The 27,366-nt window shown below is 32.9% G+C and overlaps 1 protein-coding gene across 1 annotated transcript; it reads right to left on the bottom strand.

The window, feature by feature from the left end:
• Nucleotides 1–1,986: 1,986 nt before the first annotated feature.
• Nucleotides 1,987–27,360, bottom strand: LOC143223782 (protein Son-like). The gene is made up of 4 exons (XM_076452201.1): nucleotides 26,646–27,360; nucleotides 15,848–15,913; nucleotides 9,600–9,715; nucleotides 1,987–8,664 (listed from the first exon to the last, which is right to left on the bottom strand). Exons 1-4 carry the CDS (start codon nucleotides 26,806–26,808, stop codon nucleotides 8,533–8,535), a joined length of 477 nt encoding a protein of 158 aa, XP_076308316.1. The 5' UTR covers nucleotides 26,809–27,360; the 3' UTR covers nucleotides 1,987–8,532.
• Nucleotides 27,361–27,366: the final 6 nt, after the last annotated feature.

Genomic DNA, 27,366 nt, shown 5'->3' with positions numbered 1-27,366 from the left:
AAATAGTCCAACAGTACAGTTTCCATCAAGAGAATGAGGTCACCAGGTCAGTATATCCTACATAATGTTTTATTTGAAAATAGTCCAACAGTACAGTTTCCATCAAAAGAATGACGTCTCCAGGTCAGTACATCCTACATAATGTTTTATTTGAAAATAGTCCAACAGTACAGTTTCCATCAAGAGAATGATGTCACCAGGTCAGTACATCCTGCATAATGTTTTATTTGAAAATAGTCCAACAGTACAGTTTCCATCAAAAGAATGATGTCACCAGGTCAGTACACCCTACATAATGTTTTATTTGAAAATAGTCCAACAGTACAGTTTCCATCAAAAGAATGACGTCACCAGGTCAGTACATCCTGCATAATGTTTTATTTGAAAATAGTCCAACAGTACAGTTTCCATCAAAAGAATGACGTCACCAGGTCAGTACATCCTGCACAATGTTTTATTTGAAAATAGTCCAACAGTACAGTTTCCATCAAAAGAATGACATCACCAGGTCAGTACATCCTACATAATGTTTTATTTGAAAATAGTCCAACAGTACAGTTTCCATCAAAAGAATGACGTCACCAGGTCAGTACATCCTGCACAATGTTTTATTTGAAAATAGTCCAACAGTACAGTTTCCATCAAAAGAATGACGTCACCAGGTCAGTACATCCTGCACAATGTTTTATTTGAAAATAGTCCAACAGTACAGTTTCCATCAAAAGAATGACGTCACCAGGTCAGTACATCCTACATAATGTTTTATTTGAAAATAGTCCAACAGTACAGTTTCCATTACAAAAACTATTTTAAGGCTTCAAAACCCTTCTACTCTTCACAATCCATTTACTGCACGAGAATGACAATTTTCCGGTAAACAGATACAAGTCATGGATATGTACACAAGTTGTTTTCTAGGTTTAAATATTTGATACCTCACATATATTCCTGTTATCTCATAGGAAGACATACTGATAAAGTTGCCAGACATACAACCTGTGGACTTCCGTGTATTAAAGACTTGTGAAATGAGTTCTGGAAAATTGTCATCCTCATGCAGTAAATGGATTGTGAAGAGTATAAGGGGTACAAAACCTTAAGATAGTTTTTGAAATAGAAACTATGTTGTAGGACTATTTTCAAGATGTAGCTTTGTGCAAGGGCTATATGTGCTAGCCATTCCTAATTTAGTAGTGTAAGACTAGAGGGAAGGCAGCTAGTAATCACCACCCACTGCCAACTCTCAGGCTACTCTTTTATCAATGAATAGTGGGATTGACTGTCACATTATAATGTTCCCACGGTTAAAAGGGCAAGCACATTTGGTGCGATGGGGATTCAAACCTGCAACCCTCAGATTGAGTCATGCACCTTAATCCACCTGGCCATGCCAGGCCACAATTTCTAAGCATTAAACTCCTGTGAAACAGGATACAAAAGCATCGTCGTTGTGTTGTTTCTTACATGTACATTTCTCTGTACAATTACCATTATTGTAATTATATTGGTTTCCTTTACAATTAATACACAGTGGTAACAACTTCAGGTTTTGGGTATTATTGACATGACTGTAGAATTAGGTAAGTTCCATAGTTGAGAAGTGTGATTCTCTTTAAGCATTGTTTAAAGGTGACACTTAAATAAGGATGGGTTAAAAGTGCTTTTAATTTATTTACGTATATGTATTGAAACAATCAGGCACTAGACTGTTTCATAGGCTATAAACAGCAAAACAATGATAATCTGAAGCGTACGTTACTAATCTTAATATTTTATTATTATAAATTAGGACATAAAATATTCTTTAGAATTCAGTTACACATGACAGTGATTTGCAGGCTAAAATTCCCATCAAAACTAAGACAAAGACCTATAAATGTGGCCTTAAGGTCAGCCTCCAGAAGTAGACTGGGCCTTAAGATTCCATTTATGACTAAAGTTTACTAACAGAATCAAATGGAATAAGAGGAGAAATTCAAACAGAAGTACAGGATATTTTATTTTATTTATTATGAATAACCCAGACATGTACATGTTCACTGGAAGTGGGAGAAGTACAGAATATTTTATTTTATTTATAATGAATAACCCACACATGTACATGTTCACTGGAAGTGGGAGAAGTACAGGATATTTTATTTTATTTATAATGAATAACCCACACATATACATGTTCACTGGAAGTAGGAGAAGTACAGGATATTTTATTTTATTTATAATGAATAACCCACACATATACATGTTCACTGGAAGTGGGAGAAGTACAGGATATTTTATTTTATTTATAATGAATAACCCACACATATACATGTTCACTGGAAGTGGGAGAAGTACAGGATATTTTATTTTATTTATCATGAATAACCCAGACATGTACATGTTCACTGGAAGTGGGAGAAGTACAGGATATTTTATTTTATTTATAATGAATAACCCACACATATACATGTTCACTGGAAGTGGGAGAAGTACAGGATATTTTATTTTATTTTATTTATAATGAATAACCCAGACATGTACATGTTCACTGGAAGTGGGAGAAGTACAGGATATTTTATTTTATTTATAATGAATAACCCACACATGTACATGTTCACTGGAAGTGGGAGAAGTACAGGATATTTTATTTTATTTATCATGAATAACCCAGACATGTACATGTTCACTGGAAGTGGGAGAAGTACAGGATATTTTATTTTATTTATAATGAATAACCCACACATGTACATGTTCACTGGAAGTGGGAGAAGTACAGGATATTTTATTTTATTTATAATGAATAACCCACACATATACATGTTCACTGGAAGTGGGAGAAGTACAGGATATTTTATTTTATTTATAATGAATAACCCACACATATACATGTTCACTGGAAGTGGGAGAAGTACAGGATATTTTATTTTATTTATAATGAATAACCCACACATATACATGTTCACTGAAAGTGGGAGAAGTACAGGATATTTTATTTATCATGAATAACCCACACATATACATTTTTACTGGAAGTGGGAGAAGTACAGGATATTTTATTTTATTTATCATGAATAACCCAGACATGTACATGTTCACTGGAAGTGGGAGAAGTACAGGATATTTTATTTTATTTATAATGAATAACCCACACATATACATGTTCACTGGAAGTGGGAGAAGTACAGGATATTTTATTTTATTTATCATGAATAACCCACACATATACATGTTCACTGAAAGTGGGAGAAGTACAGGATATTTTATTTATCATGAATAACCCACACATATACATGTTCACTGGAAGTGGGAGAAGTACAGGATATTTTATTTTATTTATAATGAATAACCCACACATATACATTTTCACTGGAAGTGGGAGAAGTACAGGATATTTTATTTTATTTATCATGAATAACCCAGACATGTACATGTTCACTGGAAGTGGGAGAAGTACAGGATATTTTATTTTATTTATAATGAATAACCCACACATATACATGTTCACTGGAAGTGGGAGAAGTACAGGATATTTTATTTTATTTTATTTATAATGAATAACCCAGACATGTACATGTTCACTGGAAGTGGGAGAAGTACAGGATATTTTATTTTATTTATAATGAATAACCCACACATGTACATGTTCACTGGAAGTGGGAGAAGTACAGGATATTTTATTTTATTTATAATGAATAACCCACACATATACATGTTCACTGGAAGTGGGAGAAGTACAGGATATTTTATTTTATTTTATTTATAATGAATAACCCAGACATGTACATGTTCACTGGAAGTGGGAGAAGTACAGGATATTTTATTTTATTTATAATGAATAACCCACACATGTACATGTTCACTGGAAGTGGGAGAAGTACAGGATATTTTATTTTATTTATCATGAATAGCCCAGACATGTACATGTTCACTGGAAGTGGGAGAAGTACAGGATATTTTATTTTATTTATCATGAATAACCCAGACATATACATGTTCACTGGAAGTGGGAGAAGTACAGGATATTTTATTTTATTTATCATGAATAACCCAGACATATACATGTTCACTGGAAGTGGGAGAAGTACAGGATATTTTATTTTAATTATCATGAATAGCCCAGACATGTACATGTTCACTGGAAGTGGGAGAAATACAGGATATTTTATTTTATATTGTTATGAATAACCCACACATGTACATGTTCACTGGAAGTGGGAGAAGTACAGGATATTTTATTTTATTTATAATGAATAACCCACACATCTACATGTTCACTGGAAGTGGGAGAAGTACAGGATATTTTATTTATCATGAATAACCCACACATATACATGTTCACTGGAAGTGGGAGAAGTACAGGATATTTTATTTTATTTATAATGAATAACCCACACATATACATTTTCACTGGAAGTGGGAGAAGTACAGGATATTTTATTTTATTTATCATGAATAACCCAGACATGTACATGTTCACTGGAAGTGGGAGAAGTACAGGATATTTTATTTTATTTATAATGAATAACCCACACATATACATGTTCACTGGAAGTGGGAGAAGTACAGGATATTTTATTTTATTTTATTTATAATGAATAACCCAGACATGTACATGTTCACTGGAAGTGGGAGAAGTACAGGATATTTTATTTTATTTATAATGAATAACCCAGACATGTACATGTTCACTGGAAGTGGGAGAAGTACAGGATATTTTATTTTATTTATAATGAATAACCCACACATGTACATGTTCACTGGAAGTGGGAGAAGTACAGGATATTTTATTTTATTTATCATGAATAGCCCAGACATGTACATGTTCACTGGAAGTGGGAGAAGTACAGGATATTTTATTTTATTTATCATGAATAACCCAGACATATACATGTTCACTGGAAGTGGGAGAAGTACAGGATATTTTATTTTATTTATCATGAATAACCCAGACATATACATGTTCACTGGAAGTGGGAGAAGTACAGGATATTTTATTTTATTTATGATGAATAGCCCAGACATGTACATGTTCACTGGAAGTGGGAGAAGTACAGGATATTTTATTTATAATGAATAACCCACACATATACATGTTCACTGGAAGTGGGAGAAGTACAGGATATTTTATTTTATTTATAATGAATAACCCACAGATATACATGTTCACTGAAAGTGGGAGAAGTACAGGATATTTTATTTATCATGAATAACCCACACATATACATGTTCACTGGAAGTGGGAGAAGTACAGGATATTTTATTTTATTTATAATGAATAACCCACACATATATATGTTCACTGGAAGTGGGAGAAGTAGAGGATATTTTATTTTATTTATAATGAATAACCCAGACATGTTCACTGGAAGTGGGAGAAGTACAGGATATTTTATTTTATTTATAATGAATAACCCACACATGTACATGTTCACTGGAAGTGGGAGAAGTACAGGATATTTTATTTATAATGAATAACCCACACATGTACATGTTCACTGGAAGTGGGAGAAGTACAGGATATTTTATTTTATTTATAATGAATAACCAACACATGTACATGTTCACTGGAAGTGGGAGAAGTACAGGATATTTTATTTTATTTATAATGAATAACCCACACATGTACATGTTCACTGGAAGTGGGAGAAGTACAGGATATTTTATTTTATTTATAATGAATAACCCACACATATACATGTTCACTGGAAGTGGGAGAAGTACAGGATATTTTATTTTATTTATCATGAATAACCCACACATATACATGTTCACTGAAAGTGGGAGAAGTACAGGATATTTTATTTATCATGAATAACCCACACATATACATGTTCACTGGAAGTGGGAGAAGTACAGGATATTTTATTTTATTTATAATGAATAACCCACACATATACATTTTCACTGGAAGTGGGAGAAGTACAGGATATTTTATTTTATTTATCATGAATAACCCAGACATGTACATGTTCACTGGAAGTGGGAGAAGTGCAGGATATTTTATTTTATTTATAATGAATAACCCACACATATACATGTTCACTGGAAGTGGGAGAAGTACAGGATATTTTATTTTATTTATCATGAATAACCCACACATATATATGTTCACTGAAAGTGGGAGAAGTACAGGATATTTTATTTATCATGAATAACCCATACATATACATGTTCACTGGAAGTGGGAGAAGTACAGGATATTTTATTTTATTTATAATGAATAACCCACACATATACATTTTCACTGGAAGTGGGAGAAGTACAGGATATTTTATTTTATTTATCATGACTAACCCAGACATGTACATGTTCACTGGAAGTGGGAGAAGTACAGGATATTTTATTTTATTTATAATGAATAACCCACACATATACATGTTCACTGGAAGTGGGAGAAGTACAGGATATTTTATTTTATTTTATTTATAATGAATAACCCAGACATGTACATGTTCACTGGAAGTGGGAGAAGTACAGGATATTTTATTTTATTTATAATGAATAACCCACACATGTATATGTTCACTGGAAGTGGGAGAAGTACAGGATATTTTATTTTATTTATCATGAATAACCCAGACATATACATGTTCACTGGAAGTGGGAGAAGTACAGGATATTTTATTTTATTTATCATGAATAGCCCAGACATGTACATGTTCACTGGAAGTGGGAGAAGTACAGGATATTTTATTTTATTTATAATGAATAACCCACACATGTACATGTTCACTGGAAGTGGGAGAAGTACAGGATATTTTATTTTATTTATAATGAATAACCCACACATATACATGTTCACTGGAAGTGGGAGAAGTAGAGGATATTTTATTTTATTTATAATGAATAACCCACACATATACATGTTCACTGAAAGTGGGAGAAGTACAGGATATTTTATTTATCATGAATAACCCACACATATACATGTTCACTGGAAGTGGGAGAAGTACAGGATATTTTATTTTATTTATAATGAATAACCCACACATATACATGTTCACTGGAAGTGGAATGTTCTGAAATCATAGCCAAACAATAAATGTAGCTACTAATAAAATCATTATAGTTCGAAACACCACGTAAGTAAAATATATGTTGGAAAATTAAAAAACAACTTCTCTTTAAGATCTGGATACTTTTTAAATCAAAATTTCCTATAAAGCTGCATATTCATGAAAGTTTATTTTACAGAGAAGAAAAATATTGAAACATAATATAAACAACAGATACAAGTGAAACAGATAGATTGCTTACCATTGCCCCATTACTTCTTTTCGATATTGTATATGTTTACATAAGATAATGTCTTAGATCCAGATCATGTTTTCTAGTGTGACAAGGAGTCTCAACCTTAAAGTGTCCATCAAACTTGGTACAGACCCAACATCCCTTCACAGATTTATTAATTACAAAACATGCTACGTCTACTCCTTGTTAAAAGTGCTTCAAAGTAATGAAGATCCAGAACCAACCTGTCATATACTGACTTACCATCTTGCATAAGACATTTACATATGCCAGTCTACTAGTTTTCAAGAAATGTTCATGAAAACACAGGTGGGGGCTAGGTTATAAGTTTTTTTTCTAATACTAACAGTAAGTGGTATAAAAACACTCACTCCACACCTAAATCTTTACTGTGTCTTGGTTTTCTCAAGCGAGTGTATCATACGGGTGCCATTTTCAATTGTAATTGGTTGGAGATAAAGTAAATTGTTAGGACTTCTTGCTTCTTCACTGAATATTGTGGTAAAAATGAACAACTTTACTGACCACAGATATAAAGGATAGTTGTAATATTACAAACACTTACCACGTTCCCAAGGAAAATGTTTATCATGATAAAACTGGTTTGTGCAGTATTTCTAATAAAAAAGTTTTAATGAAGTATTTATATGTGATGTTGGAAGTTATAACCATAACTTCAAGTGACTTTGTTATCAGCTAGTTTTATGAGCTATATTAAACTTATAACATCTTTTCCCAGGACTTAAAAAAAATGGACTATGATTTTATTTTACAAACTAAACACTGAATAGCTAAGAATGTTTCTACATTCAGTAAACTTTATCTTGTGAAATAATCTTTGAGATAGCTGCTTGGACGATTTCCTGGTTTTCAACACATAGCACCTGCTGTTAAAGAAGCCCTACGTTGTTTATAGAAAAACACACGTAACTCAGATCTTTAATATAGATAGTGTACATCACGTTTTTCAAACTGCAGGTTTGATAATTTATAAAACAATGAAGTACTGAAAAATTATTCGACCTTAACACAGAAAGAAGTTACAAGATTATTAATGTTTAACAATGGCTGGATTTCACATAGATCTACTGTATGTTTCTCCTTCTATTAAAACAAACAACACAAACATAAAATGTTAAAACTTAACATTCTAGTGCAGACATACAAGTTCGAAGTGTTCTGAACTGTGTAAACTCAATGCACAGCGACACACAACCAAACATTTACTTTAATAATTACAACACACTGTAGAGTTTCAGTCACATCAAATGGTTTTCACTTCAGATGAGTTTCACAGAAGAACTACAATGAATTGTCCAAGTCTCGAGGAAGAATTCCCAAAGACTGCAAACAAACAGTAGCTGTTACAGCTTTGGCTTGTTTCTTACTTGGGCTTGAAACAGCAGGCTGGTAATCTACACCATTCACTCGAACCTGTGAACACAGGATAACACAATGTTGATAAGTACACATAAAAATAATGTGTCTGTCTGGGAGTTACCACAGGTTCCAAGGAATTAACTGGTAACATAATTAATGTGAATATCTATCTATAAAATAAGGTTGTCCAACTGTCTATTTGTTTGTTACCATATGCTGTAAGGAAATGGCTAATAACACTATGACAAAATCTATCTATAAAACAAGGTTGTCTGATTGTCAGTGTGTTACAACAAGTTGTAAGGAACTGGCTAATAACACTATGCCATCTATTTATAAAACAAGGTTATCCAATTGTCAGTGTGTTACTACAAGTTGTAAGGAGCTAACTGACAACACTATGTCAACATCTTTCCATATAATACGACTGTTCAAATGTCTGTATGTTACCACAAGTTGTGAAGAACTGGTTAATAACACAATGTCAACATCTGTCTGTAAAACAAGGTTGTCTAACTGTTAATGTGTTACAACAAGTTGTAAGGAACTGGCTTACAACACAATGTCACCATCTATTTATAAAACAAGGTTGTCCAATTGTTAATGTGTTACAACAAATTGTAAGGAACTGGCTAACAACACTATGTTACCATCTATTTATAAAACAAGGTTGTCCAATTCTTAATTGTTACAACAAGTTGTAAGGAACTGGCTAACAACACTATGTCACCATCCATTTATAAAACAAGGTTGTCCAATTGTCAATGTGTTACAACAAGTTCTGAGAAACTGGCTAATAACACTATGTCATCTATTTATAAAACAAAGTTGTCCAATAGTAACAGTGTGTTACTACAAGTTGTAAGGAGCTAACTGACAACACTATGTCAACATATGTCCATAAAACAAGGTTGTCCAATTGTCAGTGTGTTACCACAAATTGTGAGAAACTGGCTGACAACATTATGCAGACATCTATCTATGCTTACTTTAAACAGAAATGTCTTTTTGTGGGAAGGTCCACTTTCATTGACTAGACTGAACTGAGGGGGATCCCAACGTCTCTTTGTACAGAGTTCCATTATGGCCGATACAGGATGTTTACCTAAATAGAAACAAAAGTACATCAAATTCTATATTTTCAAGTTCAGTTACTATACCAATTCAGGATGGATTGAAGCCAATAACAGATTATACATACAAGTACCCACCCAACTTGAAAGAATCAAAATATTTTTTAAAGTTTAATACCTTACATTTGTAACCAAAGAAAAAATTTCTTGTTCTAATAAAGACAAAAACAAACAAATAATCACTGAATAAGCAACTCCTTGAAAGCTAATCTTTGTCTAATCATGTAATCGCTGCTATTTAATATCAGTGTGAATATTGTATTATCTACTAAATGGTATTAATAAAGACACTGTGGTTTGACACAGCTGTGAATATTGTATTATCTACTAAATGGTATTAATAAAGACACTATGGTTTGACACAGCTGTGAATATTGTATTATCTACTAAGTGGTATTAATACAGACACTGTGGTTTGACACAGCTATGAATATTGTATTATCTACTAAATGGTATTAATAAAGACACTGTGGTTTGACACAGCTGTGAATATTGTATTATCTACTAAGTGGTATTAATAAAGACACTGTGGTTTGACACAGCTATGAATATTGTATTATCTACTAAATGGTATTAATAAAAACACTAGTTTGACACAGCTTTGAATATTGTATTATCTACTAAATGGTATTATTAAAGACACTGTAGTTTGACACAGACAGCTGTGAATATTGTATTATCTACTAAATGGTATTAATAAAGACAATGTAGTTTGACACAGCTGTGAATATTGTATTATCTACTAAATGGTATTAATAAAGACACTGCAGTTTGACACAGCTGTGAATATTGTATTATCTACTAAATGGTATTAATAAAGACACTGCAGTTTGACACAGCTGTGAATATTGTATTATCTACTAAATGGTATTAATAAAGACACTGTAGTTTGACACAGCTGTGAATATTGTATTATCTACTAAGTGGTATTAATAAAGACACTGTGGTTTGACACAGCTGTGAATATTGTATTATCTACTAAGTGGTATTAATAAAGACACTGGTTTGACACAGCTGTGAATATTGTATTATCTACTAAATGGTATTAATAAAGACACTGTGGTTTGACACAGCTATGAATATTGTATTATTTACTTAATGGTATTAATAAAGACACTGTGGTTTGACACAGCTGTGAATATTGTATTATCTACTAAATGGTATTATTAAAGACACTGTGGATTGACACAGCTGTGAATATTGTATTATCTACTAAATGGTATTAATAAAGACACTGTAGTTTGACACAGCTATGAATATTGTATTATCTAATAAATGGTATTAATAAAGACACTGTGGTTTGACACAGCTGTGAATATTGTATTATCTACTAAGTGGTATTAATAAAGACACTGTAGTTTGACACAGCTGTGAATATTGTATTATCTACTAAGTGGTATTAATAAAGACACTGTAGTTTGACACAGCTGTGAATATTGTATTATCTACTAAATGGTATTAATAAAGACACTGTAGTTTGACACAGCTGTGAATATTGTATTATCTACTAAGTGGTATTAATAAAGACACTGTAGTTTGACACAGCTGTGAATATTGTATTATCTACTAAATGGTATTAATAAAGACACTGTGGTTTGACACAGCTGTGAATATTGTATTATCTACTAAATATTATTAATAAAGACACTGTGGTTTGACACAGCTGTGAATATTGTATTATCTACTAAAGTTAATCCAAAACACCTCTTTAAAAATATGGAGTTTAGGTAGAAACTATAACAGTAAAAGTATGGATTTTAGTTAGGGATAATAACTGTAACAATATAGTGTTTAGTTAGGGATAATGACTATAAAAATATAGAGTTTACTTAGGGATGACAATAACAATATAGAGTTTAGTTAGGGATGACAATAACAATATAGTGTTTACTTAAGGATAACTGTAACAATATAGTGTTTAGTAGGGATGGTGACTGTAGCAATATAGAGTTTAGTTAGAGATGATAACTGTAAAAATATAGTGTTAATTAAAGATGATAACTGTACAAATATAGAGTTAGGGATAAGTGTAAAAATATGGAGTTTAGTTTGGGATGATAACTGTAAAGATATAGTGTTCAGTTAAAGATGATAACTATAACAATTTAGAGTTTAGTTAGGGATGATAACTGTAACAATATAGTGTTCAGTTAGAGATAACTGTAACAATATAGTGTTCAGTTAAAGATGATAACTGTAAAAATATAGAGTTTAGTTAGGGATGATAACTGTAACAATATAGTGTTCAGTTAGAGATGATAACTGTAACAATATAGTGTTCAGTTAAAGATGATAACTGTAAAAATATAGAGTTTAGTTAGGGATGATAACTGTAACAATATAGTGTTTAGTTAGAGATGATAACTGTAACAATACAGTGTTCAGTTAAAGATGATAACTGTAACAATATAGAGTTTAGTTAGGGATGATATCTGTAACAATATAGTGTTCAGTTAAAGATGATAACTGTAACAATATAGAGTTTAGTTAGGGATGATGACTATAACAATATAGAGTTTAGTTAGGGATGATGACTATAACAATATAGAATTTAGTTAGGGATGATGACTATAACAATATAGAGTTTAGTTAGGGATGATAACTGTAACAATATAGTGTTTAGTAGGGATGGTGACTGTAGCAATATAGAGTTTAGTTAGAGATGATAACTGTAAAAATATAGTGTTAATTTAAGATGATAACTGTACAAATATAGAGTTAGGGATAAGTGTAAAAATATGGAGTTTAGTTTGGGATGATAACTGTAACAATAGAAAGTTTAGTTAGGTATGATAACTGTAAAGATATCGTGTTCAGTTAAAGATGATAACTATAACAATATAGAGTTTAGTTAGGGATGATAACTGTAACAATATAGAGTTTAGTTAGGGATGATAACTGTAACAATATAGAGTTTAGTTAGGGATGATAACTGTAACAATATAGAGTTTAGTTAGGGATGATAACTGTAACAATATAAAGTTTAGTTAGGGATGATAACTGTAAAAATATAGTGTTCAGTTAAAGATGATAACTGTAACAATATAGAGTTTAGTTAGGGATGATAACTGTAACAATATAGTGTTTAGTTAGAGATGATAACTGTAACAATATAGTGTTCAGTTAAAGATGATAACTGTAACAATATAGAGTTTAGTTAGGGATGATATCTGTAACAATATAGTGTTCAGTTAAAGATGATTACTGTAACAATATAGAGTTTAGTTAGGGATGACTATAACAATACAGAGTTTAGTTAGGGATGATGACTATAACAATATAGAGTTTAGTTAGGGATGATAACTGTAAAAATATAGTGTTAATTAAAGATAACTGTACAAATATAGAGTTAGGGATAAGTGTAAAAATATGGAGTTTAGTTTGGGATGATAACTGTAACAATAGAAAGTTTAGTTAGGTATGATAACTGTAAAGATATAGTGTTCAGTTAAAGATGATAACTAACAATATAGTGTTTAGTAGGGATGGTGACTGTAGCAATATAGAGTTTAGTTAGAGATGGTAACTGTAAAAATATAGTGTTAATTAAAGATGATAACTTTACAAATATAGAGTTAGGGATAAGTGTAAAAATATGGAGTTTAGTTTGGGATGTTAACTGTAAAGATATAGTGTTGAGTTAAAGATGATAACTGTAACAATATAGTGTTCAGTTAAAGATGATAACTGTAACAATATAGAGGTTAGTTAGGGATGATAACTAACCTCTGTAACAATATAGAGGTTAGTTAGGGATGATAACTGTAACAATATAGTGTTCAGTTAAAGATGATAACTGTAACAATATAGAGTTTAATTAGGGATGATGGCTATAACAATATAGAGTTTAGTTAGGGATGACTATAACAATATAGAGTTTAGTTAGGGATGATAACTGTGACAATATAGTGTTTAGTAGGGATGGTAACTGTAGCAATATAGAGTTTAGTTAGAGATGATAACTGTAAAAATATAGTGTTCAGTTAAAGATGATAACTGTAACAATATAGAGTTTAGTTAGGGATGATGACTATAACAATATAGAGTTTAGTTAGGGATGATGACTATAACAATATAGAGTTTAGTTAGGGATGATGACTATAACAATATAGAGTTTAGTTAGGGATGATGACTATAACAATATTGAGTTTAGTTAGGGATTACTATAACAATATAGAGTTTAGTTAGGGATTACTATAACAATATAGAGTTTAGTTAGGGATGATGACTATAACAATATAGTTTAGTTAGGGATGACTATAACAATATAGAGTTTAGTTAGAGATGATGACTATAACAATATAGAGTTTAGTTAGAGATAACTGTAACAATATAGTGTTCAGTTAAAGATGATAACTGTAACAATATAGTGTTTAATTAGGGATGATAACTGTAACAATATAGTGTTTAATTAGGGATGATAACTGTAAAAATATAGTGTTTAGATAAAGATGACAACTGTAACAATATATACTTAGGGATGATAACTGTAACAATATAGAGTTTAGTTAGGGATGATAACTGTAACAATATAGTTTAGTTAGGGATGATAACTGTAACAATATAGTGTTTAGTTAAGGAAAATAACTAACAGTATAGTGTTTAGTTACAGATGATAACTAAAAATATAGATTTTAGGTAGAAATGATAACTGTAGAAACTAGTAAGTATTGATAATTAGTTTATTTTTTGAATTTTCTATAGAATTGCTCAAAATTTAGCTGCATTAACCATCTCTTGTTTAGAAATGATATTATAGAAGTAAAGCAGCTAGTCACTACCACTTACCAACAACTCTGATACTACAATATATGAAGGATTGATTGTCACATCATAATGTTCTCACAGCTGAAAGGGAGAGGTTGTTTAGTAATAAGATTAAACTACTGACCAGTAGGTTATGTACTGAGTGCTCTAACCACCAGGTTACACAAGATAAGTACTGAGAGGGAAAATAAAAATAAATACTAGATAACAATTGAACCCCCAATATATAAAGAATTGAAACGAATTTTTAAGAGGAATAGTTAATAGAATATCTACAAAACAATGGTTTGAAGTTGTGTATCTGTAACTTAGCTTTTCAAAGGAAGACTAGTTAATAGAATATCTACAAAACAATGGTTTGAAGTTGTGTATCTGTAACTTAGCTTTTCAAAGGAAGACTAGTTAATAGAATATCTACAAAACAAAGGTTTGAAGTTGTGTATCTGTAACTTAGCTTTTCAAAGGAAGACTAGTTAATAGAATATCTACAAAACAATGGTTTGAAGTTGTGTATCTGTAACTTAGCTTTTCAAAGGAAGATTAGTTAATAGAATATCTACAAAACAATGGTTTGAAGTTGTGTATCTGTAACTTAGCTTTTCAAAGGAAGACTAGTTAATAGAATATCTACAAAATAATGGTTTGAAGTTGTGTATCTGTAACTTAGCTTTTCAAAGGAAGACTAGTTAATAGAATATCTACAAAACAATGGTTTGAAGTTGTGTATCTGTAACTTAGCTTTTCAAAGGAAGACTAGTTAATAGAATATCTACAAAACAATGGTTTGAAGTTGTGTATCTGTAACTTAGCTTTTCAAAGGAAGACTAGTTAATAGAATATCTACAAAACAATGGTTTGAAGTTGTGTATCTGTAACTTAGCTTTTCAAAGGAAGACTAGTTAATAGAATATCTACAAAACAATGGTTTGAAGTTGTGTATCTGTAACTTAGCTTTTCAAAGGAACTGTCAATGACTGTTTTTTTCTAGTGGAAATAACACAAAACTAGATAATTAAAACCTGTGGTGAGTCCAACATTATAACGTTTCCACATCTAGTTCTGCTGGTTGATCAGTGTTTCATGTTGATATATGTAAAAGTGATGTCACTACCTGGATGGATACATTCATGTAGGTCAGATGTTTAAAATAAAGGTAGTGGCCGAAAAATAGAATAATTTCACAGCATATTATATCGACTATAGTGCATCATTAGTGTAATGTTATTTTTTAATGAAAAACCATTTCATATTTCAGACATGAAACTGCTAATCAGTTGATACTCATACAACAAAGCATGGAAAATACTACTATTTAAATATATAATAAAATAACTTACCTGAAAAGGTTTTAGCAATACTAGTAAAAATTGTCTTTTTTTTCATTTCACTTCCTGCCACTAGTCCTGTAAGTTTAAAATATTACAAGTTTAATTTATTCAACATTAAATAGCTACTACAACAGTCTGATACAACAGTATGAAACACAGTGAAGATATTTTAAAACTTTTAGTGCTAGCTGTAGATAAGAAAAACTTCAGATAAATGTTTATTTATTCTACCTAACATTTTGGGTTACAAAACTGACTTTAAACAATAGCAACCACAAAGAATATAAAACTACAACAAAATAACAAAATGGTGTATGACTAAAAGTGTTGTTAAGTCACAGACAATGAATGTTAAACAAAAGTATCATAGGAGCCAGACATTTTATCTGTTAATGGAAGAGTCTTCTGATTAAATGAAAGGTTCTGAAAGTTTTTGTTTAATAAATCTAAAATAAAGTGTCTCATTAATTATGTGCAGGATATGTTTGGCTTCTTTGTTGTCAAGATTTGCATAATGTTTTCTTTGAAGTGACCATGAATTGGATGACAGTACTCACTAATGTATGTGGCTGAACACTGTACTCACTAATGTATGTGGCTGAACACTGTGTACCTGTCATTTCATAGACATTGTTGCTAAGTGTTCAGGATTTCTGTTAAACAATTTAGTTGATCTATCTTATTTTTACATGGAGCTTGAATTATTTTGCTATAGCTGAATGTTTAGATATTCCTGGGAAGTAGGTAAGCTAAGAGTAAGACACAGGTTTGGGAAGCTAAATTTATTAAGTTAATTTATAAGTCTCTCTTCTAGGATTTAAGATTGTGAGCTTGAAATGCCCAAGAATGATTAAAAACATAAAAAGAGGAAAAGTTTGAACTAAAGTTTGATGATGGAAAACAAATTGTTTTCTTCAAAACATAAAACTTGAAGTAAAATGGTATGATCAGTTTAATAAGATCATACAAGATAAAGATTCTTCTAAATATATAAATCAGCTATTTAGTGTTTCTCAGTGTACATTAACAGCTGTAGAATAGGGAAGGTTAGAAACTGGATATTTCATACAAAGTAACCCACCATTGAATAAAAATTGGAGAATCTACCAAGATAATGAAAGAGGTTGTAAACATGAAGGTGTTTCATTTAACAATTATCTCTGGCACCACAAGAAGAATTAAATGTGTCCAGATAAGAACAAACTAGTGTGAAGGTGTTGTTGTTGTTGTTGTTTATAGATAAAACTGAAAATGTTAATAAGGTAGAATTAATAATAAATTGTCACAGTCTTTATGAGGACTAGACAGTAATCCATCAGAGTCCAGAGTAAACCTTGGACTCACTTGACTTACTCAAGTGACTTACATAATGAGTTTTCTGAAAGTTAAATATGTTTCTCATAAAGTCTAAAATGAACAATTTACTCTTGAATCTATTGCATTAACTTTCAATTATTATTATAATTTAGTTAAGTTTAGAGATCATTCTTTCTCTATACATTCAAAAAGTCTTGTTGCTTCACACTGTACAAACAATGATGATAAATATATTTTTATTTAGAAAGATTAACCTGTTGACTGCAAGTATTTCAACTGCTACAATGCAACTCTAATGCTTCTTCATTTTGTAACTTTTTTCATGATGTCTTTTGGATCAAAAGTGGAACAATTTGTAAGTTGATCAAATACATTATGGTACTGCCATCTAGCGTTAAAGTTAGGTATTATTGAGAAGGAGTTAACTCGTCCTTGGCACTGTGCTACCGATAGGCTTGGATGAGTTATCTCGTCTACGGCATTGAACAGGTTAAGCCTTCCTAAATTATTCACTTTTGGTATGACTCATACTAGGTTTCAGTTTAATATGTTGTGTGGTTTAATGTTTAATCAATTTAAAATTATAACTTCCTTATATCCTTCCTCTCTATTGATTTAGGTATGTTGACAATATTCTTGTAGTTTACCACATGTCAGATTATTTCAGGAAGATCATTGTAAGTTAGACACCAGTAATATTTTTATTAAATATTCTGAACAAAAAAAATCATTAGAATTTTTAAATGTTTTTATCATTAAATCAGAAAAAAGTTTCCAAACATTTGTTTACTGTAAATCTACACATTCAAACATTTATCTACTGTGTAGACACTCAAGCACAGAAACTCTTTCAAGTAAAGTTAAACAAATGTGTGATTGCAAAGAAAGTTTCCTTCTGTACATTAAACATTACTTTGTAAGAGTCAAATGGATATCTAACTAGAAGTTGTTAACAAGTTCTAAGACTCCAATAACTCTTCTTTAAACTTTCACGAGAACCAAATACTTTTCTGCTTACTGTATGTCCCAAGGGTAGCTATTATAAAACAACGTACAAATAATGAAATGTGTTGACATCACACAGAAGTGTTAAATATATGAATTTACTGTTTACCTTTCAGAAACAAGCATATATAATGTGTTTTTATTTTGAATTATTAAAAAATGTTTGTGTGTGTTACACATTGTGTCTAGTCTTTTATTTCTTTTTCAAGCTCAAGTTACTTTCAGATAAATTTTGTAACTTTCCAGTCTATGCTTCCATTATAAAGCAGACCTACCCAATACAACCTGAGGAGATCACTTTAACCTAAAAATACCACAGAGTAAGTGGAAAGGAGAAATTTTGTTTCAGTGTCCACAATGTATTGTTGTGAAGAATTCTGTTTTTACCCTTTTTTAAATTCTTGTGTTCTACAAGTTTAGAAAAAGAAATCTAACTTAAGGAATGTTACTTCCTACAAGTAGAAGTATTCACAACTAAGAGATAGATATATGAGAGAGATGTTGAATTTAGAAGTTCGGAACATAGGACATTTATCAATGATGTTGAGGTTTTGATTTTGAACAACAAAACAACAAGCTCAAGAAGTTTAGGAGAGATCAGGAGTATCTAGATCAACAGGCTGATCTTGTGAATTAATCTTGTCATGATAGAAGCATAGATGACTGAGGATGTGAGTTAAAATGGTATCTAGTGGGTCCAAGACTGCACAGTAGTCTCAACAGAAGCTGACAGGCTGTTACAACCCAGAGTAATGCAACCTCAACTTTACTTCAGAGAAGTCAAGAATGACTACTGGATGAAGTCCGTTGGTCAGAACTGTTTCCCCAGTAGGCAAGCAGTGGGCACTGTCCAGAAAATACCATAAACTATGAGGCAGAAGAGCCTCTTATGGCTAGGAAGTATACTGCTAAGAATCACAAAGAAGTCTGGGATTGTAAATAAAACCTAGATGATGTGTAGAGAGAAGAATATTGTTCTAGATGAGGGCTTCACTAATCATCCAAAGGTTAGTGTCTCTGAGTATGGCTACTGCACTATACTCACAAACTGGCAGCATCAAAATATGGATGAGAATCTGCAAGAATGATACTTTCCTCACCTCCACTGATCCCTGTGAGCAAAATCTACTTTCATCTTCAAAGATGCAGAGAAACAGATTTATACAATACTTTTAGACAGAATCTGTCTGGAACAGTTAATCTCAAGATTAAGCAATCCAATGACTCATCCTAAGCTTAAACTAAGTGGTTTGGCTTTGCACTCCATCAAGCACCCATATGAGGTGCAACTGGAAAAATGAGAAGTTACAAGCAAGTTTTGTTGATAATTCAACTCAATGAAGAGTCAAATAATTCCTTGGGATGAGTTAAAAGTTCAAATGAGGAGTGCTATTTAGAGTATAGTTGTTTATGCATCACAAAGACATCCTGATGGATAAGTTCATTGAGTGACTTCATGAAGATATCTTGATGGATGAGTTCAATGAGAGACTTCCAGACAAAATGATGAGGTGTCATGTTGGTGTGAGAAATAAACTCTCTCTTACAGAGGTAGTTTTCATGAAGACCAAGTGAAATGAGGCATCTCTGAGCCTGTAGCTGGAGAAGTTACACCTTATTTAAATGTCCTACACAAGGACCACAGCATGTTATACAACAATATTACTAGAATATGATTTTGTCATAGTGTATTACTTGGTCCCCCAATAGGGACTGCACATAAGATGTCAGGTTTATGAAATGCTCTGATCCTGGGCATCATTTTCAAGTTGCAACCACTTTTGTCACAGCACTATCATGCCAAGTAGTAGGTGATTCCATAGTTAACTCATAATAAGCACTGGACAGAGCAACTGAAAGACCAAGATCAAATACAGGTGATCCTGGCCATGCAGCAAGGTAAAGCTCAGCCAGCACAAATGGAGGGATTTAGCATGAACACATTTAACCCATGGCACTTGTCCAGTCAGTTGCAAGAACACATTGTGCTGTAACATATTTACAACCCACTGAACTTTGTGGCAAATTGTGATCCCAGAAGCTCTACAAAACATTCCACCTGGTCCTTAATAGATTCTCTCCCTGGAAAAAAGTATTATGTTTCTAAACACAGTGAAGGAGTTGTGATTCTTTCAACTGAATGTTAACATGAGTAATAAGAATTTTAATATTCTTGGTTCAGCTTAACTGAGCCAGTGGTTATTTATATTTCGATGCCTAAAAAAAAAATAGTTTGATGGTTCTTAGATGTCAGCACATTATGGAACTGCATGAGTAAGAGGCAGCCTGTTATTAGCTACTAGAGTATGTGAATATTTGAAATGGTGATACACATATGAGAGAATATATCAATACAAATAAGTAGATATGTGTGATCTGTCACAATTGTGTGCTAATGTTAACATTTTCCTAAATTTAAAATGTATTTCCAATAAAACTTATCTCCCATCACACTTATGGCTATTGCTTAATTGCCATAGTTTCTTCCTTTGGCCATCTAAGCATTTGTTTGATCTTGTCTCACTTGCTCCATTCTTGTTACTTGTTTCATGGTACTCTCCATCTATGTCAATATGCCCTCTATCCTGGTACAGTATATAAGTACCTTATTCAGTTAACATAGCTACATTTTCAAGACTTAAACTATCCAAATTACTAACACTGGTTCTTGGTGGTGAGGAAGGTCAGGAAGGTGTGAAAGCAGGTTAGTATTTTTGGAAAAATATTTTCAATTTAGGAAAATGTCAACTTCATCCAATACATACTCCTCATCTCAGTTATAGCTAGAATCACACATTGAGAAGGTGACAGGCCAGTGAGAGTATTATCCATACTGAAAGCATTTGTACAAATCAAGGGTGTCCCAAGATAATATTGACACCTGAATGTATGAACTACAATCAGGACAGGTGTGTTCTTCATCCTGAACTTAGTTCCTGTATCAAGAATGGAATTGTATATGAGTCATCATCACTATAGGCTAGCCACATCAAGATAGCTTAGGTTCAAGTAATTAGGGTTAGAATTAAATGATCTTGGTTTCTATATTCAACATTGGTGGCTATGGCAACTGGACCACAGTGTCATATACATACAGTATATGTCCCAACATACAGTAATAGAGCGAACATTCTTAGCCACTTGAATCACGATGAGAAAGTAAGCACCATCAAATTGGACACATGTCCACCATCTGAGAAAGCCCTGAAAGGCAACATCCCTGGCTCAGAATGATGGGTTTTGAGTGTTTCTTACTCAACCAGAACTAATTCAGTCTGATATTACCTACATTCATCCTCACTCTCCAAACGTGTGAACAATGTACATTCTACTTACTCCCAGAATTATGGGTAGAACATGGAATAACTGTGATCAACCAAGAACTCAGGATGGGACCACTTCACATTTGGAATTATGAGGAGATAGCAGACCTTCATCCATGAATAATGTACTGAATCTATACTGATCAAACATAAGACCCATAGACAACCCAACTGGATATCAGAATATCCAGTATGAACTACTATTATGAGTAGGCTCCCAAGCAGGCTGTTTGCCACTCTTATTGACATGAGGGAAAAATATCCATGGACCTGGGTAGGAAGGCCCCCAACTTTGCCCTCTTTTCCAAGAGTAGAGGAATTTAATACTCTGTAGAAAAATCCTTTGTCCACCATCCCAGTGACTGGACACTGGGGATGGTAAGGACTCCCTAGTTCCTCCAGTAGAATCTGGTGAGTAATGTACAATGGGGAGTCCTGAGGAACAGTGCAATAGATGAGCCAAGTTCCCTAAATATTTAGACAAATCATTCCTGATTTATTTAATACAATGATCAGCAGAGATGGGCAGGATCACTTTACACTTTGTTCATGATAATCCATGAATGGTGGTCCAACATAGTATAGTAATATCACCCAGTCAGCCTCATTTCTGTATAGCCTATTGCAACATAAATAAAGGATCTGATCAGTGATTGCTAGTGAAGAATTGGTTTAATAAAAACAACTTGTTTGGGCAACATTTGCCACAGAGTATAATATTGAAAGAACCAGTTAAGGGACATTTGCCACAGAGTATAATATTGAAAGAACCAGTTAAGGGACATTTGCCACAGAGTATAATATTGAAAGAACCAGTTAAGGGACTCTAAAAAGTAGCAATGAAAAGACTGACCCCTCCATATAATCTAGATGAAATTATTATGATTGCTGCAGGAGGTAGACAAAAATCCTCATATAAAGAAACTGCCAGATCAGGCAAATAATGTGAGATAAAAGTATTGGGAGAGATCTCCATACAAGATCACATGATGACTTCCAGTGGGCAATTTGACCAGGCTGCTAAGGACACAAAAAGATGACAAATCTGATTAGATATGACTTGCAGAAGAATTCTCACCTTCAAAGAGCCCAGAAGAAAAGTCATTTTCCAACATCTCTAAAAGCATTAGAACAGGTAACAAAAACCTTGAGACCCTCACTGAATATGACCATGGTCAAATCTGATTGTACATAAAAGTAAGAGATGGTGATCACATGTATGGGTGAAAAGGACTTTAACCCCTTTCCTGTTTAACAGTGTCTTGGATAAAAAGAATTTGTCTGATGATGTAGGGAAAACAAGAAATTGACTTATAAACAAACAGCACAAATCATGTCAACCAGTAATGTCTGTATGGAAGCAGTCATGAAAAAAGGGGATACATGGCATATAAGAATCATGATACAAACAGGTGTTAAAAAAGAACCTGTGCTACAATCTTAATATATCTCTTAGGTAACTGGAATGGTCATTTGGGACCAAGGACCTAAAGTTGTTTGAGAAATCCAGAGAGTACTGGAGACTCAGAAAATGTGTAGCCATGAAAAACAAAGGGTAATGAAAAAGGCCACTTTAAACGGTGCAACTGTGGAAGAGGAAAATTCCTCTGTCAAAGAGCCAGGTAAATACATGACTTATGGTTGGCACTACCACCTGAAATGGGTTAAACCTTCTCTCAGTACACTATTACCAATATGCATGTCATTTCCATAGCTAAATGTTCATCTTGGAGAAAGCAAAAACAGAGACAGGTACATGGCAACCTTAGAAATTAAACCCTGATATTGTGCAAAGACTGCATAATCTTTATCCCTCAAAGTTGAGCTTATAGATAGTCAAGAATAACGAGGCAGTTCATGATTGCACTCCACAAAGATAGCCATAAAAGAAGTGGAAGATGTACTGTAGAAGCAAAATCTGGGTGTAGCAACCAATCTGGTGGAATCAACAAAATCTAACACAGGGTTTGAACAAATCATATTTAGTACTTTGTATAACAAAATAATAAGAAGAACAATGGTCTAGAGTTGTAATCCTGTCCTACCTAATGGAATGTATCCATTGTCAAAGCCTAGAAATGAGGTACTGAAAACCAAGTTGCCAGTACTTTGATGATCCAATGAGAGGTCAACTCACAAATAAGAATTGCAAAATTAGAGTTAATACAACAGAACCTTGCAATGCAGCATCTCCTCTGTTGGGAATATCACTGAGGATGGAGACAATCTGCTACCACAGGCATAACCCATAGAACATGGCAAGTTAGTAGGGTGAAAAGATACAAATGGTATGGGAAAAAAAAAGAGGTCCAAAAATAGAAAACAAGGAGCTCTGGACCAAGTAATTCCTCAATGAGAAATGCAAGACACCACCAGAAAATTGGCAGAGAAGCCTGATAATTTTCCCCTTAACAAGCCCAGCTCATGAGGCATTCATGAAGGACTAAAACATTATGTAAAGAAGTCTCTTTGTACATACATAGACCATGAAATTTCTGACTAGGGGTAAATGTATCCAATCCATTAACAGATGGAACTCTGGACAAGGTAGCAGAGGAACCCATATTGTAGTCCTATCCCAATTTAACAACCCAGTGAATTGATATTTATGATAATTCAACTGCATACAGACAAGTAAAGGATCTCTTGAGCTCTCTCCCAAAGGTATAAGAGATTTAAATGATGCCCACATTTCTAGAAGAGACAGAACCATCCATCTCATAGAAGAAAGAGAGGTGAGTAAAAGTCTCACTTCTTATGCCATAGCATTGAGTTGAATGGGAGGCAACAGAACCTGACTGAAAGATAAGATGAAAAAAAACCAAAAAAAAACTGATGATATATGGAATTGGAGCAAGTACAGATGTCTCAGTCCCAAAAATAAAGCCTGCCTTGGTCATAATCTGAAAGTAGAATCAGGGTGTGATGTTCTGACAACTGACAAGATAGTGCTAGCAGAAACAAGTCATCTGTCGTTGGGTGTGTACACAATGCAATGGAATGGAAATGATAAGAAAATTTGTACAATAAGACAGAACCCATGTGAAGCTGATGTAGGCCTGAAGGAGAAAACATGGAACAGCAGTACCTAACCCTTATGCACCACAAATACTGATAGTGGTGAAACTCCACCACTATGATAAAGTACAGATAGGAGCCAATTACAACAAACATGGACATCTACAACTCCAGTAAAAATGTCAACTCAAATTGATGAATGAGTAACTTGTGCACCTTGAAGAATTCAGGCACAGATATAAGTGAGAAAGATTGATGACTGGACCTGAATCTCCTGTCTGCACAGGCTCAACAACTGACAGGAATAAAACAATGGAAGATTTAGCATGACATACACTCTACTCCTGTATCAACAAAACTCTGGTAACCAAAGAAGGTTCCAAATCTTGATGGTCTGTGAGAAAGAGGAAACTCAAGGGGTTAGATGGAAAACAGAGGTGAAGAAATGAACTGGATAACAAATCTTGACTCAAGGATCTGAAGTGTTCCTGGATCCACAGTTATGGTTCCCACACATCCAGAAATTCTTGGAGCTGAAACTCTACAGACCCTGAAGGTATAAAGTAATATATAATGCCACTTACGATCCAGTCAAACAGTGGAACTCTTGGATATAGACAAAATCTTCTCTTGGTATTAATGTATCAAGAGGCTAATGCCAAGGGCTGGAACCCATGAATAAGGGCAGATCTATGATCTCCTTTAAGAAATTATGAAATCTGAGACTCTTAATGACAACAGGGATGAAAGTAGAAGTTGAAAACTGAATCAACAGGCATGCTAACAAGGGATCCAGCTCATCATCAGTGAAGATGGTGATCCTGAGATTCTTCCAACAAAGTGAAGTGAAAGGAAAACAACATGGTGGATTCTAGATTGAAAGACCATAAACTTGCCCTGTCTCATCAAGAGCCACAGGTTTATTTGGTCAGAATCTAACTGCAAACTTTGCCTAAGAACTGCAAAACTCAAGGAACAGAAGAATTATGTCAGAGCCAGAAAATACTTCCACCTTGCAGCAGTAGATTAAAGCCATTAAGTTCAATGTGTTAGATAAGGCATAACTGTCCCTTCATATAACTTAAAAGTAACCCTTCTTCCCTGAGCCACAATATCAGTAGATGGAGAAAGAAAACTGAAAATTTACTTCCAGACCTTTCAGCCATCAATTAAACTACAGGCTCAAAAGCAACCAGGAAAAGACTCAAACATCAAGCACTTGTAGAATAGAAAAATATCCATATCCAAATATATGTCCTTATCTAACTACGATTAATATCACTAACAGTCTCAACTAAGAGTGATCCCCACACACCAATTGTTGTGTGATGCCAGATATCAGAGGTAGGATATGAGAGACCCCATTTGCTTCCTTACTGGAAATAATAACCTGGGAATTGATGTCGTAAGTTGGCTTGCCAATTAGAATAAAGAAATTTTTATAATAATTATTTTTTAAAATATTTATTATGAAATACTATTATAAAAATAGATGAGATAACATGGATAATGTTCAAATTACCTATGAATGATTGTAATACTGGAAAAGCTGTTAGTGATGACTTGTTGACAAAAAGTAATGTCATTATCTGGATGAGGTACTTATATACAGTACCAGAACAGAGGGTGTATTGACATAGGTGGAGAGTGTCTCGAGATGGGTGTTGCCAAAAGTGTCAGACATGGGAATCTAGAATCTAAGTCCTTCTCCCATAATTTATCAAAGTTGAACAAGACTAGTCAATACTTATAGACCATCCATTATATTAGTTAATCAATTAAGTCACCAAAGTTGAACAAGATTAGTCAATACTTATAGACCATCCATTATATTAGTTAATCAATTAAATCATCAAAGTTGAACAAGATTAGTCAATACTTGTAGACCATCCATTATATTAGTTAATCAATTAAATCACCAAAGTTGAACAAGATTAGTCAATACTTACAGCCCAATCATTACATTAGTTAATCAATTAAATCATCAAAGTTGAACAAGATTAGTCAATACTTACAGCCCAATCATTACATTAGTTAACCAATTAAATCACCAAAGTTGAATAAGACTAGATTATTTATAGATAATTGTGTTCCTACTGTGTATACAAGTATCTATTGGTACTGTATCAAATACATGAACTAACCTTTCTTATCTGTCTTAATATTTAATAATAAAGGCTCCAGGGAGCCTTCCTTGTTTTTTCCAAGCCCTTCTCCAGGATTCCAGCCCATCTTTTTAAGAAGGTGCATTCCAATACCTTCCTTCACAGGAGTTGCTTTAGATAACTGGTCCTGCAGGGTGCACATAGAAATAGGTGTTGGGCACAATAAATTTATGTTAGAAATGCACACTTTAGGTAATAATCTTAAAACATGCCCTTATTACTAACAACCTACACTTATAAATGGAATGTCTCCAAGCCATTTCATATTAAATTTATAAGGACTGTGTAAAAAACATGTTTGATAAGAGTCACAGAAGAATTCAATGGTAATGTTTTACACATACGAAAAACATGAAGTTTCAGTGAGCAATGAACACCTTACTTTATTCTTAAAAAAAGTACAAGTACAATAAAACCATTTAGTAAATGGACTTTACACCACAAAGTAATACAGACAATATCTAACTGGTGGAAATTTAGAAATAAATCAAATAACAAAACTTTATAAATCTTCAGTAGTGTTGAATGCTGAATTAAAATGGAAATAATCCTTCAAAACCATGAACTATAAATGTAAACATTTAAAAACAACTAGTACCATAAAATAGGAAAATCTGCTTTTGCCAACTTTTTTTTTTTCTGTATTGGATCAAGGTCTATCAACCTCCATAGATCCTATACTGGGTTGAGAAGGTTGGTC

The sequence above is a fragment of the Tachypleus tridentatus genome, chromosome 8 (assembly GCF_004210375.1).
Source record: "Tachypleus tridentatus isolate NWPU-2018 chromosome 8, ASM421037v1, whole genome shotgun sequence".
NCBI lineage: Eukaryota > Metazoa > Arthropoda > Merostomata > Xiphosura > Limulidae > Tachypleus > Tachypleus tridentatus.
This window is presented reverse-complemented; position numbering and strand designations above follow the sequence as displayed.

Coding starts and splice junctions, on each gene's coding strand:
- LOC143223782 (XM_076452201.1), bottom strand. CDS start 26,808: ATGTGCACCCTGCAGGACCAGTTATCTAAAGCAACTCCTGTGAAGGAA. Junction 15,914..26,645: donor TATTAAGACAGATAAGAAAG/GTTAGTTCATGT, acceptor TTAAACTTACAG/GACTAGTGGCAGGAAGTGAA. Junction 9,716..15,847: donor TATTGCTAAAACCTTTTCAG/GTAAGTTATTTT, acceptor GTTTCTATTTAG/GTAAACATCCTGTATCGGCC.